The sequence below is a fragment of the Ammospiza nelsoni genome, chromosome 7 (genome assembly GCF_027579445.1).
Source record: "Ammospiza nelsoni isolate bAmmNel1 chromosome 7, bAmmNel1.pri, whole genome shotgun sequence".
Lineage (NCBI taxonomy): Eukaryota > Metazoa > Chordata > Aves > Passeriformes > Passerellidae > Ammospiza > Ammospiza nelsoni.
In genome coordinates, this window is record NC_080639.1 from 1,850,956 (window position 1) to 1,864,437 (window position 13,482).

At 46.3% G+C, this 13,482-nt stretch overlaps 1 protein-coding gene across 1 annotated transcript in view; it reads left to right on the forward strand.

Moving 5' to 3' along the window:
• Nucleotides 1–3,132: 3,132 nt before the first annotated feature.
• Nucleotides 3,133–13,482, forward strand: part of TRPM8 (transient receptor potential cation channel subfamily M member 8) — a 32,177-nt gene continuing 21,827 nt past the window's right edge. The window contains exons 1-6 of the mRNA XM_059475938.1: nt 3,133–3,232; nt 4,324–4,397; nt 5,807–5,963; nt 9,256–9,433; nt 10,836–11,008; nt 12,534–12,708. Coding sequence (XP_059331921.1) covers nt 3,143–3,232; nt 4,324–4,397; nt 5,807–5,963; nt 9,256–9,433; nt 10,836–11,008; nt 12,534–12,708 — 847 coding nt within the window. The 5' untranslated portion in view covers nt 3,133–3,142. The remainder of the gene's footprint in view (nt 3,233–4,323; nt 4,398–5,806; nt 5,964–9,255; nt 9,434–10,835; nt 11,009–12,533; nt 12,709–13,482) is intronic.

Below are 13,482 nucleotides of genomic sequence, written 5' to 3' on the forward strand. Positions count from 1 at the left end.
AAGCCTGCCCTGTCAGAGATAACAGTTTTGGAGTAAACATTCCCACGTTATCGATCACTCTTGCTGACCAGCTTTGGGTCCCTTATTCTCTGCCAGTTCGGGTTTTCCTCCTTGGTCACTTTGGGATCACAGATGAAGAGATCACACAACAAAGGGGTTCAGAGTAAAGGGGGTGGTAGCTGTTAAAAACGGGACCACACTCCTGGTGCTAAAAGTGATTTCAACATTTATAATGATAAAAAGAAAAGGCCTAAAGCAAGGGGACCCACGGGCTGAGCAGGAGTGCTCCCGTTGAGGATGGCACTGGGGCTTCTTCAGCAGCCCCCATGTTCCTGGTGGAGAGGTACAAATTCAGTGGGTCCGAAGCCCCTTTTTATCTTGTTTTTTGTCCCTTGGGATTGGTTTCTTTTTGGATCCTTCATTTGCATGAAGGTTTTAGGCCTTGATTGGCCCATGACAGTTCTGTCCAGGCTGGCTCATGGTGCACTTTACTGAGGTGTGTTATGGTTCGTTGAGTACTGGATTTCTTATAACTACCCTTTTAACCCCTTTTACAATATAATAACTAACAGTACATGCTTAACAATTATCAACTGTTTTCCAACAGTTTCTAACCTATTTTTAACAGTAGTTATTGTTCCTCTGGGCTGAGGATCCCAAATGGCTGTGGTGGGGCTCTGTGGAAGGTGATGCCCTCCACTGGTTCTGGTGCCTGCCAACCCTTTCAGGGATTCAATTTATCCCAAAATCCACCTGAGCCTGCCCTGGCCCAGCCTGAGGCTGTTCCCTGTGCTGCTGTCCCTGTTCCCTGGAGCACAGCACGACCTCCCGGCTGTCCCCTCCTGTCAGGAGCTGTGCAGAGCCACAAGGGCCCCCTGAGCCTCCTTTGCTCCAGGGTGAGCCCCTTCCCAGCTCCCTCAGCCCCTCCTGGGGCTCCATTCCCTGCCCTGGCCATTCTCCAGTGTCCCCTCAGGGTCCCTCTGGCTGTGAGTGCCCAGAACTGGCCCCAGTCCTGGAGGGGCCTCAGCAGGGCCAGCCCTGGGGACAATCCCTGCCCTGGGGGTGTCACACCACGGCTGGCACAGCCTGGGGGCCATGACCTCGTGTCCAGCCCTGTCCCCAGCACCGCCAGGGCCTTTTCCAGCCCTGTCCCCAGCACCGCCAGGGCCTTTTCCAGCCCTGTCACCAACACCACCAGGGCCTTTTCCAGCCCTGTCACCAACACCACCAGGGCCTTTTCCAGCTTCCCAGCTGCTCCTCCCTGAGCCTGCAGTGTCCCATGGCTCACAAGGAGCTGGCCCTTGGCCTTGCTGACCCTGGGCCCATGGATCCCTCTGCAGAGCCTCCTGCCCCCCAGCAGATCCACATCCCACCAACTCTGTGTCTGCAGCTGCCTGAGGGTGCTCTCCATCCCCTCAGCCACATCCCTGGTAAAGATAAAAGTATTAAACAGAGCTGGGCCCAGTACTGAGCCCTGGGGAGCCCCACTGGTGACTGGCCACCAGCTGGATATAATTTTGTTCCCTTCTTTCTGGGCCCAGCCTTCCAGCCATTCACTTTCCAGCCTTTTTTTCCTTTTCTTGGGTTGAAATCATTCCTGTTCTGTGCAGGAGCTAGGAAGGAGGAGGAGGAGGGCTTTTTTCTGTGCTCTTCCATCACTTATCAGTGACAGAGTGGCACAGATCCCTGGGCATGCTGCAGAATTTGGGGGAAGCAGCTGAGGGCTTCTGCCATGCACAGTGAACAACATCCAAATTGTGTTTGGATCCTTTTTTGTGTTTGGATTCTTGATTCATATTTGGATCTTCAATTTGTGCTTGGATCCTTGTTTGGTGCTTGGATCCTTGTTTGGTGCTTGGATCCTCAATTTGTGTTTGGATCCTCAATTTGTGTTTGGATTCTCTATTTGTGTCTGGATCTTTTTTTGTGTTTGGATCCTTGGTTCATGTTTGGATCCTTTTTTGTGTTGGATCCTTGCTTGGTGTTTGGATCATGCTCCCCCTCAACACGAAATGTTTTTCAAAGGATTTTAAAAATAACCATAACACACAAATATTTGTGTCTTTGTGGAAAGTTGCTGTTTCTTACTGCTTTGGGGGCTTGCTCACAGCACATCCCATCAATTCTGTTTACTGAAGCTGCAGCTTCCCACTGCCCATGCCATTCCTCCTGTGTGGAGTGCCCCAAGGAAACGTTCACACTTGCTGGTTCCTGGCCCTCAGGAGCTCTGTATTTACAGGGTGATGCTTCAGTGATGCTGTGCCTGGGAGGGGTGCTTTGTGTGCCATGCAGTGGCAATGTTAGCCCAGGGGCAAACCCAGAGCACACAGGCAGGAGAGAAAACAGTGATGGAAGCACAAGTAGGCTCTGGGCTCCCCATGTTCACTGGCTGACAGCTTTTCTTTCAGGAAAAGGCCTTTGCCAATATTATTCACAGAGTGTCATGAAGGGAATTAAAATATTTATATTAGAATAAATATTATTTTGTTCTGTGCTTTGCTGCAAGTGCAGTGATGCTCCTTCAAAGACAGTGACTTCAACACAGAGATCTGCTTTGGAGGGCAATTGAAATGTGTTTGCTTTTATAAGTCACTCCCTAAATTTTGGATCCAATATCCTTTAAATCTACTTGCTCTTTGGTTTGCACATTGACTGTCCTTGTTCCAGGAGTGGGATCAATGGTGGGTGCTGCTTCTCTAAGCTCCCCTGCTGGGCCAACTGCTTTAACACTGCAGGTTTTCCTCTGTGCCTGAAGCACTTCTTTAATAGCCCCTTTAATTTGCAAATACATTGGATTAAGGACTGTTCATGTATATAAGCCCGAGCTTTCTCATCAGAGACAAAAGAGTTAAAATATGGGAATGAACTGAATGAGATGGCTCTTAAGGTATGTTCCTTTCTCAAAGGATGTTGACTTTGGGGAGGGGAAAGATAAAAGAAAGACTCTTTGTGGTATGGAATAATAGAAAATATATTTTCTGAATTTTTATTTCACACTTTATGAATAATCTCCTTCCTAATTCTTTTTGCTGGATTCAAACAACCTCTTCCTTGCCTTGCTAGGGCACAAAGTGCCCTTGCTGTTGTCTGGTTGTTCTCCATCTCCCCCTCTACTGTGCTTTTCCAGGCTTCCGTGGGCAGCATGAGGCACCGAAGGAATGGCAATTTTGAGAGCTCCAGGCTCCTCTATTCCAGCATGTCTCGCAGCATAGACGTGGCTTGCAGCGATGCTGTGAGTACCTGGTACACTCTGCTGTCTTGGGAGGGGCCACAGTGGTGAATTCGCTCAGGTCAGGGCAGGATGTGATGGATTTGTCACTTTCCCCTTTGTGGGACACTTTCCTAACCAGTGACCCTCAAGCAGCAGCTGGCACGGTGAAACCCTGAGGGTGTATTGCCTTCCTTTTGAGCCCTGTAGCTCTTCATTGTGCTTTCTCCATCACTTCTGGTTTTAAACCGTGTCCCACGTGGCAGCAAGAGACAAATTTGTCTGTGTAAAGAACGAGCTTGATGGCCAAGGCAGCCAACATATGGTTCTGTTAAACATCCTTTCATGCCTGAAAGATTGCTGACTCCAGCAACTGTGTGGCAGATTCCCTGCTCCTGATGGGTTTGCAGAACGCCCTAATATGGCCAATCCTTAGGACTTCAGCAAGTGCTTCCCTCTCCTTTTATTTTTTTGGTCTTGCACTGCTGTGACTTTTACTGGTTGAATGCGTTCCCTTCCATTTTCCTTTCCTTGGATATAATGCTTGTAATGTTTTCTTCTGCTTGGAATAACTTTTTCTACCTGCTGTTTAACCACAAGTGTTGTGTCAAACTAAACAAAAGTGTTGTGTCGAACAACTGAACTATGGCTGCCTGTCTTCCCTTTGTGTCCCAGGTGAAATCTTGCCCTGCAAATCTAACTATACTTAAAAGCAAACAAAAAACCCCCAACACTTCATGAGCAAGTGAGAATTTCTCTTTGCTTTCTTAGCTCGCAGAGGCAGATGAGGGGCGAATTTGAGTTTCAAGGTTAATAGCAGAGTTAATGGTTAAACAAGCTGCAGAGACTTCACATTTCACTGAGCTCCCATAAAGGAGGACTTGAAGTTGTTCTGGACTCCTGCTGGGGTCTGTGTGTTGAATTAAAACAGCCCCTACCCTAAAGAACTTTCCAGTGTTCTCTTTTTCATCTTTATTTTTTCTTTTTACCATTGGGAAGAATGTTTGCCATAGTGTTTTAAGCAGTATCTTTGTGTTCACACTGACTGTGATATTACTGAGGTCTCTTCTGTTTTGTGAGTTATCAGAAATAAACTTCTAAAAATTATCTTCCAGGATTTGGCCAACTTCATCCAAGAAAACTTTAAGAAGAGAGAATGTGTCTTTTTTACAAAGGACACCAAGTCCATGTAAGGAGATATTTTTCTCTTGTTTTTCAAGAATGGTGGGCTGGTGCATGAGGGGATTTCTGTCTGCAAAGGATGGGAGAAAAGTTTTGGGTTTTTTTTGTTCAGAGCCTGGATCTAGCGGTGCAATCTCACCTCATTCCCCTTGTTTGGGTCACTCCACAAGTAACTTGATGCAAAACTAGGGATCTCATCTTCCAGCAGCTCTGTCACAGGGTTTAATATCAAATTCCCTATTTGAAGCATAAATGGGGCAATGGGATGCTTGAAGGATGCAGCTCTGGTATTGGTGTATGAAAAGGTGTATGCATCAGATGTTTGCATAATTTAAATTTTCCTTTTAAACCCAAATCACAAATTTTGTGCACAAACCACGAAGTTTTGCTCAGGCTGATGTTCTCTTAAGACAGGGCATTAAACTGGCTCCATTGTCAGGCACAGGTACCAGTGCAGTGCTGGTTTGAGGACCATAATGCTGCTTTGTGGTTTTGGGGTGGTTTTTAGTCTCAGGAGAAAAGTGATCAAACAAATACAGCTGCAGAAATGCTGATATTGAGCTCTGAGGGCTCTCTGACACCATTCTTCTCTGAAGCTGGGAGGGAAATTAGTCTCATTTCAGAAACTCTCACTCAGGGTCCTCCTCTGCCACCAAAAATGGGATGTCTGGCAAGGCACCAACAATGGATGGAGGAGCTGGTGCTCATCAGCTTCTCTTCCTAAAAGCTCTCTGGGAGAGGATTGCAGGACTTGCTGGGTTATTTTTGTCTAGATATTTTTAAGGTAAGCTGGTATCATTTGCAAGGTACAGCAGAGTAAAAGAAACCTTTCTAAAGGAGACAAGCAATGCCCCCTGCTCCATGTCCTGTGTGGAAGCAGGAATGTGGGCTGTGGAGAGGACCTTTAAAACCAAGTCAGCCCAGCACCACCACTAAAGCATGTCCTCAAGTGCCACATCCATGTAATTTTGGAATACTTCTAGGGATGGTGGCTGCACCACCACCCTGGGTAGCCTGTACCAATGCCTGACACCCCTTTCCATACAATTTTTTTTCCTAATATCCAATCTGAACCTCCCCAGGCACAACCTGAGGCCTTTTTCACCTGTCCTGTCACTTGTCACCTGGGAGAGGAGATGCAGGGAACTCATCCTGTGTGGTTAAGGGCAAAAAAAGGGAAGAAACCCCTCAGCACAGCCTGGTTCCTGAGCTGTGTCCCTCTTCCCAGTGCTGGGCAGAAGCAGGTTTGGGGAAGGAAGTAGCATCAGGTGTTGCTCTGCTTTGTCAGGTGCTAAATCCCAGTATAGTCCCACGCACAACTGGTTCTGTAGCTCCACCTGCTGCTTTCCTTGCTGGCAGAGCTCACTTTCCTGTGCTCAGGGTTTCCTCAGGGATGCCTATTCCCTCTTCTTTCAGGGGTAACTTATGTAAATGTGGATACCCTGAAAATCAGCACATAGAAGGCACCCAGGTTAACACGACTGAGAAATGGAATTACAAGAAGCACACCAAGGAGCTGCCTACTGATGCCTTTGGGGACATCCAGTTTGAAAACTTGGGAAAAAGAGGAAAGGTAAGTGGAAATATTAAGGATATTCATGAGGGCCCTGTGGAAGCTCCTCAAAAGCAAGGAAGGTGAAATGGATTTTATTCTGATGGCAGGAGAGAAGCTACAAAGGGCACAAGCTTGTTTTTCAAGCCCTGAAAATAGGTAACAAAGGATAATTCCTTCTGTGTTACTTGTTAGTTAGGCTGGTCATGGGAGTGAAAAGAGATTTTCTCTTTCCAGGCATGGCAGGAGAATGGGTGAATGATAGTGAATGTATATAAAATAATCCCTAAATTATTTTATATCCTCATAGACCAGCTCGCTCAGGTCTATAAACAATTGCATCTTGAATATTTCCCATGGTGGAGAGTTCTGGAGGGATGTAAGATGTCTGTGGAACTTCAAAAGTTTTATTCCATTTGTTGGGTTTTTTTCCCCTTGTGTCTTTGCTCTGAGCATGGACAGTGGAGGTGTGGGAAGAAGAAAATAGCTGCTGTTGCTGTTTTTGGTGGTTTATACTGGTGCTTGTGAGGAGTCACATGTGGCTGAGCTCATCTGCTGCCTCTAAATGGCTGATATTTAACACCAGTGCAGGTTGCTTGGGACAATCAAAATAATGAGGAAAATCAGAGCCTGCTATGTAAATGAATTTAGTTTGTTTTATGCAAAGTAGCAGAAATAAGAGGCACTTGAGTGGGCAATGAGACTGCAAGTTTCAAATCAGGCTTTAACAGATCCACGTACTTCACATATTTTTTGATGTGCACGTTTTAGCTTTGTCCTGCTTAGTTGTAAGCTGCTGTGTGACTGTACTGGAACAAAAAGTGCTTTGCTCTCTTGCAATATTTCAGACTTCTCAAAGGTTAAATGTTCTTTCCTCAGAGTGTGTCTTCCCCACTTCCAACTCTGGGGATCAGTTCATGGGGCCTCACTTGTTTCATGCGGACTCTCAAGGCCACTGTGCATATTTCAGAGCATTCTTTGTTCAAACACTGCACATAGGTCTCCTTGTCCATCCCATTGGAATGTTGGCTGGAATCACATCGTAATTCCCTGTTCTTATCCCCTGCACAGCAAGGCACCTACTGCTCCTGAAGACTGCCAAGTATTTTCTGTGGATGCACAGCAGAGATGACATAAATCTCAGGGTGACCTGAGAATTGCTGTCAGTTACCAGAGAGGGATGGGAAGTTTTATACCCTGCACTATGCTTTTTAGGACACACGAGTCCCGAAAAGTTCTGAGCAGAAATGAGATGTGAACAAACCCATAAAGAGGTTTGAGGACAAGTTGGGAGAGCTGGGGGTGCTCACCTGGAGAAGAGAAGGCTCCAGGAAGAGCTCAGAGTCCCTAAAGGGGCTCCAGGAGAGCTGGAGAGGGACTGGGGACAAGGCATGGAGGGACAGGACACCGGGAATGGCTCCCACTGCCAGAGGGCAGGGCTGGATGGGAGATTGGGAAGAAATTCCTCACTGTGAAGGTGCTGAGGCCCTGGCACAAGTTGTCCAGAGGGGCTGTGGCTGCCCCTGGATCCCTGGCAGTGCCCAAGGCCAGGTTGGATGGGGCTTGGAGCACCCTGGGATGATGGAAGGTGCTCATAGCAAGGATGAGACTAAAGCATCTTTAAGCTCCCTTCCAGCCCAAACCACTCTGGGATTCTATAAAATCCCACCCTCTGTAAGTCCAGCTTTTGAGCTCTTCGTTTCTGCCGTGCTGCTCAGACCCTCTAACACCCACGAGCATCTCAGTCGCTGCATTTACCGTTCTGGGAGCCCAGAGCCCAGAAAGGCTTCCCGAATGCCATCCCTGGCCTGGGAGCAGCATCCAGCGGCACCACGAGATGGCATCCTTGCACTCCGCAAGGAGAGAGGGGCTGAGCACTGCAGTTCACTGCCTGCACTGGAGCTGACACTTTGCTATGGGCAGGGTATTTTTCCGGGTAGCACCCCCCTCTCCTATAAGGGTTCCCCTCCAACAAAACACTCAAAGCTTCATGAGACTGAGGCTTCTTAGGGCAGAAGCTGTGGGAGCCCTCAGCTCTCCTGTGTAGCTGCTGGAGCCTGCTCGGCATCCTCCGTGATGCCCTGAATGCTTTAACTCCTTCTGGGAACCTGTCTTGGAGCACATGAACATTTTTATTCAAGTTCAGTGTCTCTTAGGTGGAGACATTTCCTTCTCAAAGTAATCCTTTCATTTGGCTCTCCTGCAAGTACTGGGCAATCCATATTAAATCCTCTATGGTTCAGGTCCACCTTTTCATCTCCTGATTTGGCTTGTGCAGCCATGAATGTCTTCCAAAAGTGATGAAAAAGTGAAGGGGCTTTAAATAGCAAAGCATGACAAGGCCAGAGAAGCTTTTAAATAAATGGAGACATGTTAAGTCTACCTGAAGCTAAATTTTGTCTCTTAGGTGCTTTTTGGCATCTTTGTAGAGTGTTCAAGCTTTACTACAAATTTGATGTATTTGTTTTGCCTTGTACTTGAAGCACTGGAGTGGGTAAGTGTTGTGATAGGGACACCTCTCACATGGAGCCTGGAATTTATTTGAATAGTGTAATCAAAATACAACTGTCATTATGATTATTAGTTCACTTTCAACAATGCTGCCTCTGATTCATAATCCAAGCTTTAAATAGCACCACTGGAGTTAGTTGCTGTAGGGGTGGTGTGTTCATCCTTGCAGAGCTCCTCTGAAGCCCAAGGTCATTGCTTATTGTGTTTGCTGGGAAATGCCCCAGTGAAGGCAGGAATTATGCATCTGACTCCATGTTCTCAGAAAACTAATTTGTTATTTTATAATACTATATTATATTAAAGAATGCTATACTATACTAAAGAATACAGAAAGGACAATTATTGAATGCTAAAAAGATAACAATGAAAACTCCTGACTCTTTCCAGAGTCTGACACAGCTTGGCCCTGACTGGCCAAAGAGCCAAAACAACTCACAGCAGAACCCAATGGAACACTCACCTGTGGGTGAACAATCTCCAAACACATTCCACATGAGCACAGCACAGGAGAAGCAAATGAGATAAGAATTGTTTTTCTTTTCTCTGAGGCTCTTCAGCTTCCCAGGAGAAAAATCCTGGGTGAAGGGATTTTTTCTGAGAATGTGAATGCCACAACTGCTCTTGCCCTCTCTAGAGGAAGCTGGGTTGGGTGCCTGGTTGTAGGGGAAGGATAAAGGTGCTTCAGGGGAAGAACAAGGATTTCATCTTTACCTTTCCTTTCATCTCCTGGCTGCTGGAACAAGGCTGAGCTGCAGAGAAGAAATCTCCTGCTGTGTTTGTTCTCCTGTTTTCTCTCCCCAAGTACATCCGCCTGTCATGTGACACAGACTCTGAGACCCTCTACGACCTCATGACCCAGCACTGGAACCTGAAGACCCCCAACCTCGTCATCTCCGTCACCGGCGGCGCCAAGAACTTCGCGCTCAAGCCCCGCATGCGCAAGATCTTCAGCAGGCTGATCTACATCGCCCAGTCCAAGGGTGAGCACCTGCTGCTGGGCCTCTGCCACCTCACTGCTGCACTGCAGGGCTGCAGGGACAGCAGCTGCAAGGGTCTGGGGGGGAGCAGAGTGCTCATCTGTCTGCTGCCAAATGTGATTTATTAAAAATATGGATGTTGATCTAGTACTGATATCCAACTGTGACGGACAAAGACTCTCTAGCAGTTTAAAGCTAGAAAGTGTGTGTTTATTGTGGGATAGCTGCCAAGTACACACTGCAATATACAGGTGATTACAGAGTCCTTTTATCTATACAAGTATTGAATATCCAAAATACAAATGTATATTCATAACTTTGGTGCTTCCCATTCTCTGTTTCATATGGTAATTAGTTCAAATTCATTCATATGGTAATTAGTTCAACCATTAAGCTTGCACAGTTTGTTCCTTGGAATGGGTCGGTGGTCCCTTTCATGGGGAGGGGTCCCAAAATGAGGAAGTAAATGAAGTCTTCCTCGTTCTGACCTTTCTGCCTTTTCAATGCAGATATGACAAATGAACCCTTGGTAGAACTCCCATTCCCGTCTTCAATTGGTTTCAGAACAGAGGAGGCCACAATTGTCTTATGTTCCTAAAAGCTATTTATTGGTTTCTATATTCTTCTTTATAAACCCAGCTAACCAAACATTGTGTTGACAAGCAATCAATTATTACTTAACTACTGGGTGATGGTGTGATGGTGTTCACAGGGGTCCCAAGACCAGGGAAGAGATGAGAATCTTGACTCCATGTTTCAGAAGGCTTGATTTATTATTTTATGATATATATTATATTTAAACTATATTAAAATGATAGAAGAAAGGATTTCATCAGAAGGCTAGCTAAGAACAGAAAATGAATGATAACAAAGGCTTGTGACTGACCGAGACAGTCCGGACAGCTGGGCTGTGATTGGCCATTAATTAGAAACAACCAACATGGGCCAATCACAGATCCACCTGTTGCATTCCATAGCAGCAGACAATCACTGTTTATATTTTGTTCCTGAGGCTTCTCAGGGGAAAAAATGCTAAGGAAAGGATTTCTCATAAAACGTGTCTGTGACACTTAACTTCATCAGGGTCTACCCATTTGCTTTGATTAACTACAACAAAGCTTATCTCTAACTAAAACCTCAGCTCCTGTAAAATCCCTAAATTCCTTAAAGTTTACATCTCACCTGGGACACGTGTGGCATTAATGGATTGGAAGTAACAGGAGTGGGATTTAGGGGAGTGGACTCAGGGGTGCCTGTGATAGCGTAAGTGAGTTGTGTATCATCTCTCTTGTGCTCAATTGAAGAGCCACCCCCAAGGTCACAAGAGGGGTTTGGTTGTATCTTTGATGCCATGGCAGGGTGGGTGTTGGGCTGTGCTCCCCCAGGTGAGCGGGTGTTGTTCCAGGAGCCTGGATCTTCACCGGGGGAACGCACTACGGGCTGATGAAGTACATCGGGGAGGTGGTGAGGGACAACACCATCAGCCGCAGCTCCGAGGAGAACGTGGTGGCCATCGGCATCGCCGCCTGGGGCATGATCTCCAACCGGGAATCGCTCATCCGCACCGCCACCAGCGACGTAAGGAGCGCGCCATGGCGTGTGGGAAGGGTGAAAGCTTCACAAAACAGTCTCACAGATATGTGTGCTTGGCAGAAGGATTTTTACATGTAGAATCTGAAGAAGGAATAGAAATGAAAGCAAGTTTTGATATAGAAGAAAAGAATTGCTGAGCCAGTCTCACTGGATAACCAAGGAGCCAAAGGGTGTGTTAGTTAGAAGGAGTTTTTATGGCTTAGAGCAAAGGATAAACCCACTCCAAACAAGAAGATGTTTTTACCAAGCAGAAGGAGAGCACAGGCAAACAAGTCAGCAAATGTTGCAAGTAGGAAAAAGGTCTCAGAATTTTCCACTGCAAGAAAACTGAAAAACAACTTCTAGCTTAAACTGTAATGCACTGACTTTTAGTGATTGGAGAACAGTAACATGAATATGGTAATTACAGTAGTTGTGATAGGCTGTAGGTAAAAGTTAAGGTATAGATTGGTTCTACTATATGAAGATGCTCAGCAAAGAAAAGTATATAATGCATTGTAACCAAAAGAAAAGTATATAATGCATTGTAACCAAAACCAAAGGGTCTCCAGGCCTGCCTGCAGCAGGAGCTGACAGCTGTAGGCACAGCTCTGTCACCCACAACCCTGGATTGCTGTGACATTTTGGATGGAATAAACTGCATTTTGAAGAGCTGCCTAGAGTCCCACATCTCTCACTCAGGCTCTTACAGTGGGGTTATTAATGAGCTTAAAATTAAGGTTGGACAAACTGTGACTTCTAAGAGTCCAGCTGTCAGCCCAGTGCTGCCACCACATTCACAGTTTAACCACATCCTCAAGTGCTGCATGCATGGGGTGGTGGGGAAAGAAAGAGAAGGCTCAGCCTCAAAATGTCAGGAGTTCTTCCCAGAACAGGAGGAAACTAAAATGTTCTCGTGCCCTAGTTAGTCCCACACATCAGGCCTGGTGAGGAGGATTTCAGCTGTGCCAGGTTTTGGCATGTCTGTGTGGGAGTTCAGCTGCTCTAACTCTGTGTCTGGCATTGCTTTAGGGAATAACCCACTCCCATGGTTATTCCAGCTCTGAATTCCCTGTGCACTCCCCCACAGCAGGGCTTCCCATGAGCTAAGGCACACGGTGGGTACCTGCTGCTGCTGTTTAGGATCTTCATTACAGAATCACAGAATAATGAGGCTGGAAGAGACCTCTAAGATCATTGAGTCCAACCTATGCCCTCACACCTCAGCTAGACTCTAGCACCAAGTGCCATGTCCAGTCTTTTTTAAACACGTCCAGAGATAGTGATTCCACCACCTCCCTGGGAAGAGAATTCCAGTACTTTATTATTCTTCCAGTGAAAATTTTTTCCTAATATCCAACCTATCCCTTCCCTGACATAGCTTGACCCTGCCATCCTTCCTGTCAGAAGGGATAGCCCCCCTTGTCTCTTGTCCACCAAACACGACAGAACACCTCTGAAAAACTGTCCCACCACATAAATAAGGTGTGTGTGTCCTTGAATCTTTGTCAAACACATTGTGTGCCCCCAGGGGAGCTACTTGGCCCACTACATCATGGATGACCTGAAGAGAGACCCCCTGTACTGCCTGGATAACAACCACACCCATCTGCTGCTGGTGGACAACGGCACCCACGGGCACCCCACCACGGAGGCCAAAGTGCGGACCCAGCTGGAGAAGTACATTTCAGAGAGGGTCATCCCAGGTATCCTCCTCCTGCTGCCTCTGCATGCTCTGGGGCACAGCCACAGTGATTTCCTTGGAATCAGAAAGCACTGGCAGCATCCTGTGGCTGCTGAGCTGGAAGGTTCACACTGTGTGTGTGAACTGCAGTGCATCTGGAGCTCTTTCAGGAGCAGCACCTTCCCTCATCTTCCTTTCTGTGTGTCCTTTGTGTCACAGGAAATGCTTCATTTCAGCCACACAGCCCTTCCCTCCCTTCCTCTTAGAAGCTGGCCCTTCTATATCCATCCCCACTGAATTCCAGGTAGCTGGAGCACAGTTACACAGAAGCTGAAATTTGGCTTTTCCCAAAATATTTATTTATGAGGGTGATTGAGCCACCTGCAACCTACTGCTAAATAATTTCTCTTTCATCCACTTCTTTACCAAAAAAAAAATAAAAATCAAACCCTTAGCAATAAATTCTTAAAAAGCTTTTGTGAGTGTTGTTGTTTGGGTTTGGTTGTTTTGGGTTTTTTTTGGAATGTCTCTCAGACACTAGCTCCAGTTACAGAATTCTTACTTTTCTTTTACGACTGGAAATGTGAACTCAGAGGTTCTGTATCTTGAGTTTGTGATAAGAACCTTTTTTCTGAGACTCAAAATTTTATTGTGTTTATCTGCTCCTTTGACTCTCTGAGTTAAAGGAGCAGATAAATACAATAAAATTCCATTTTAAGGCCCTCAGAGATAGCAAGAATTAGGCTTTCTAGAAGGGAAAAGCTTCTGTTGGAGAAGGGTGTCTGAATGTTAGGCA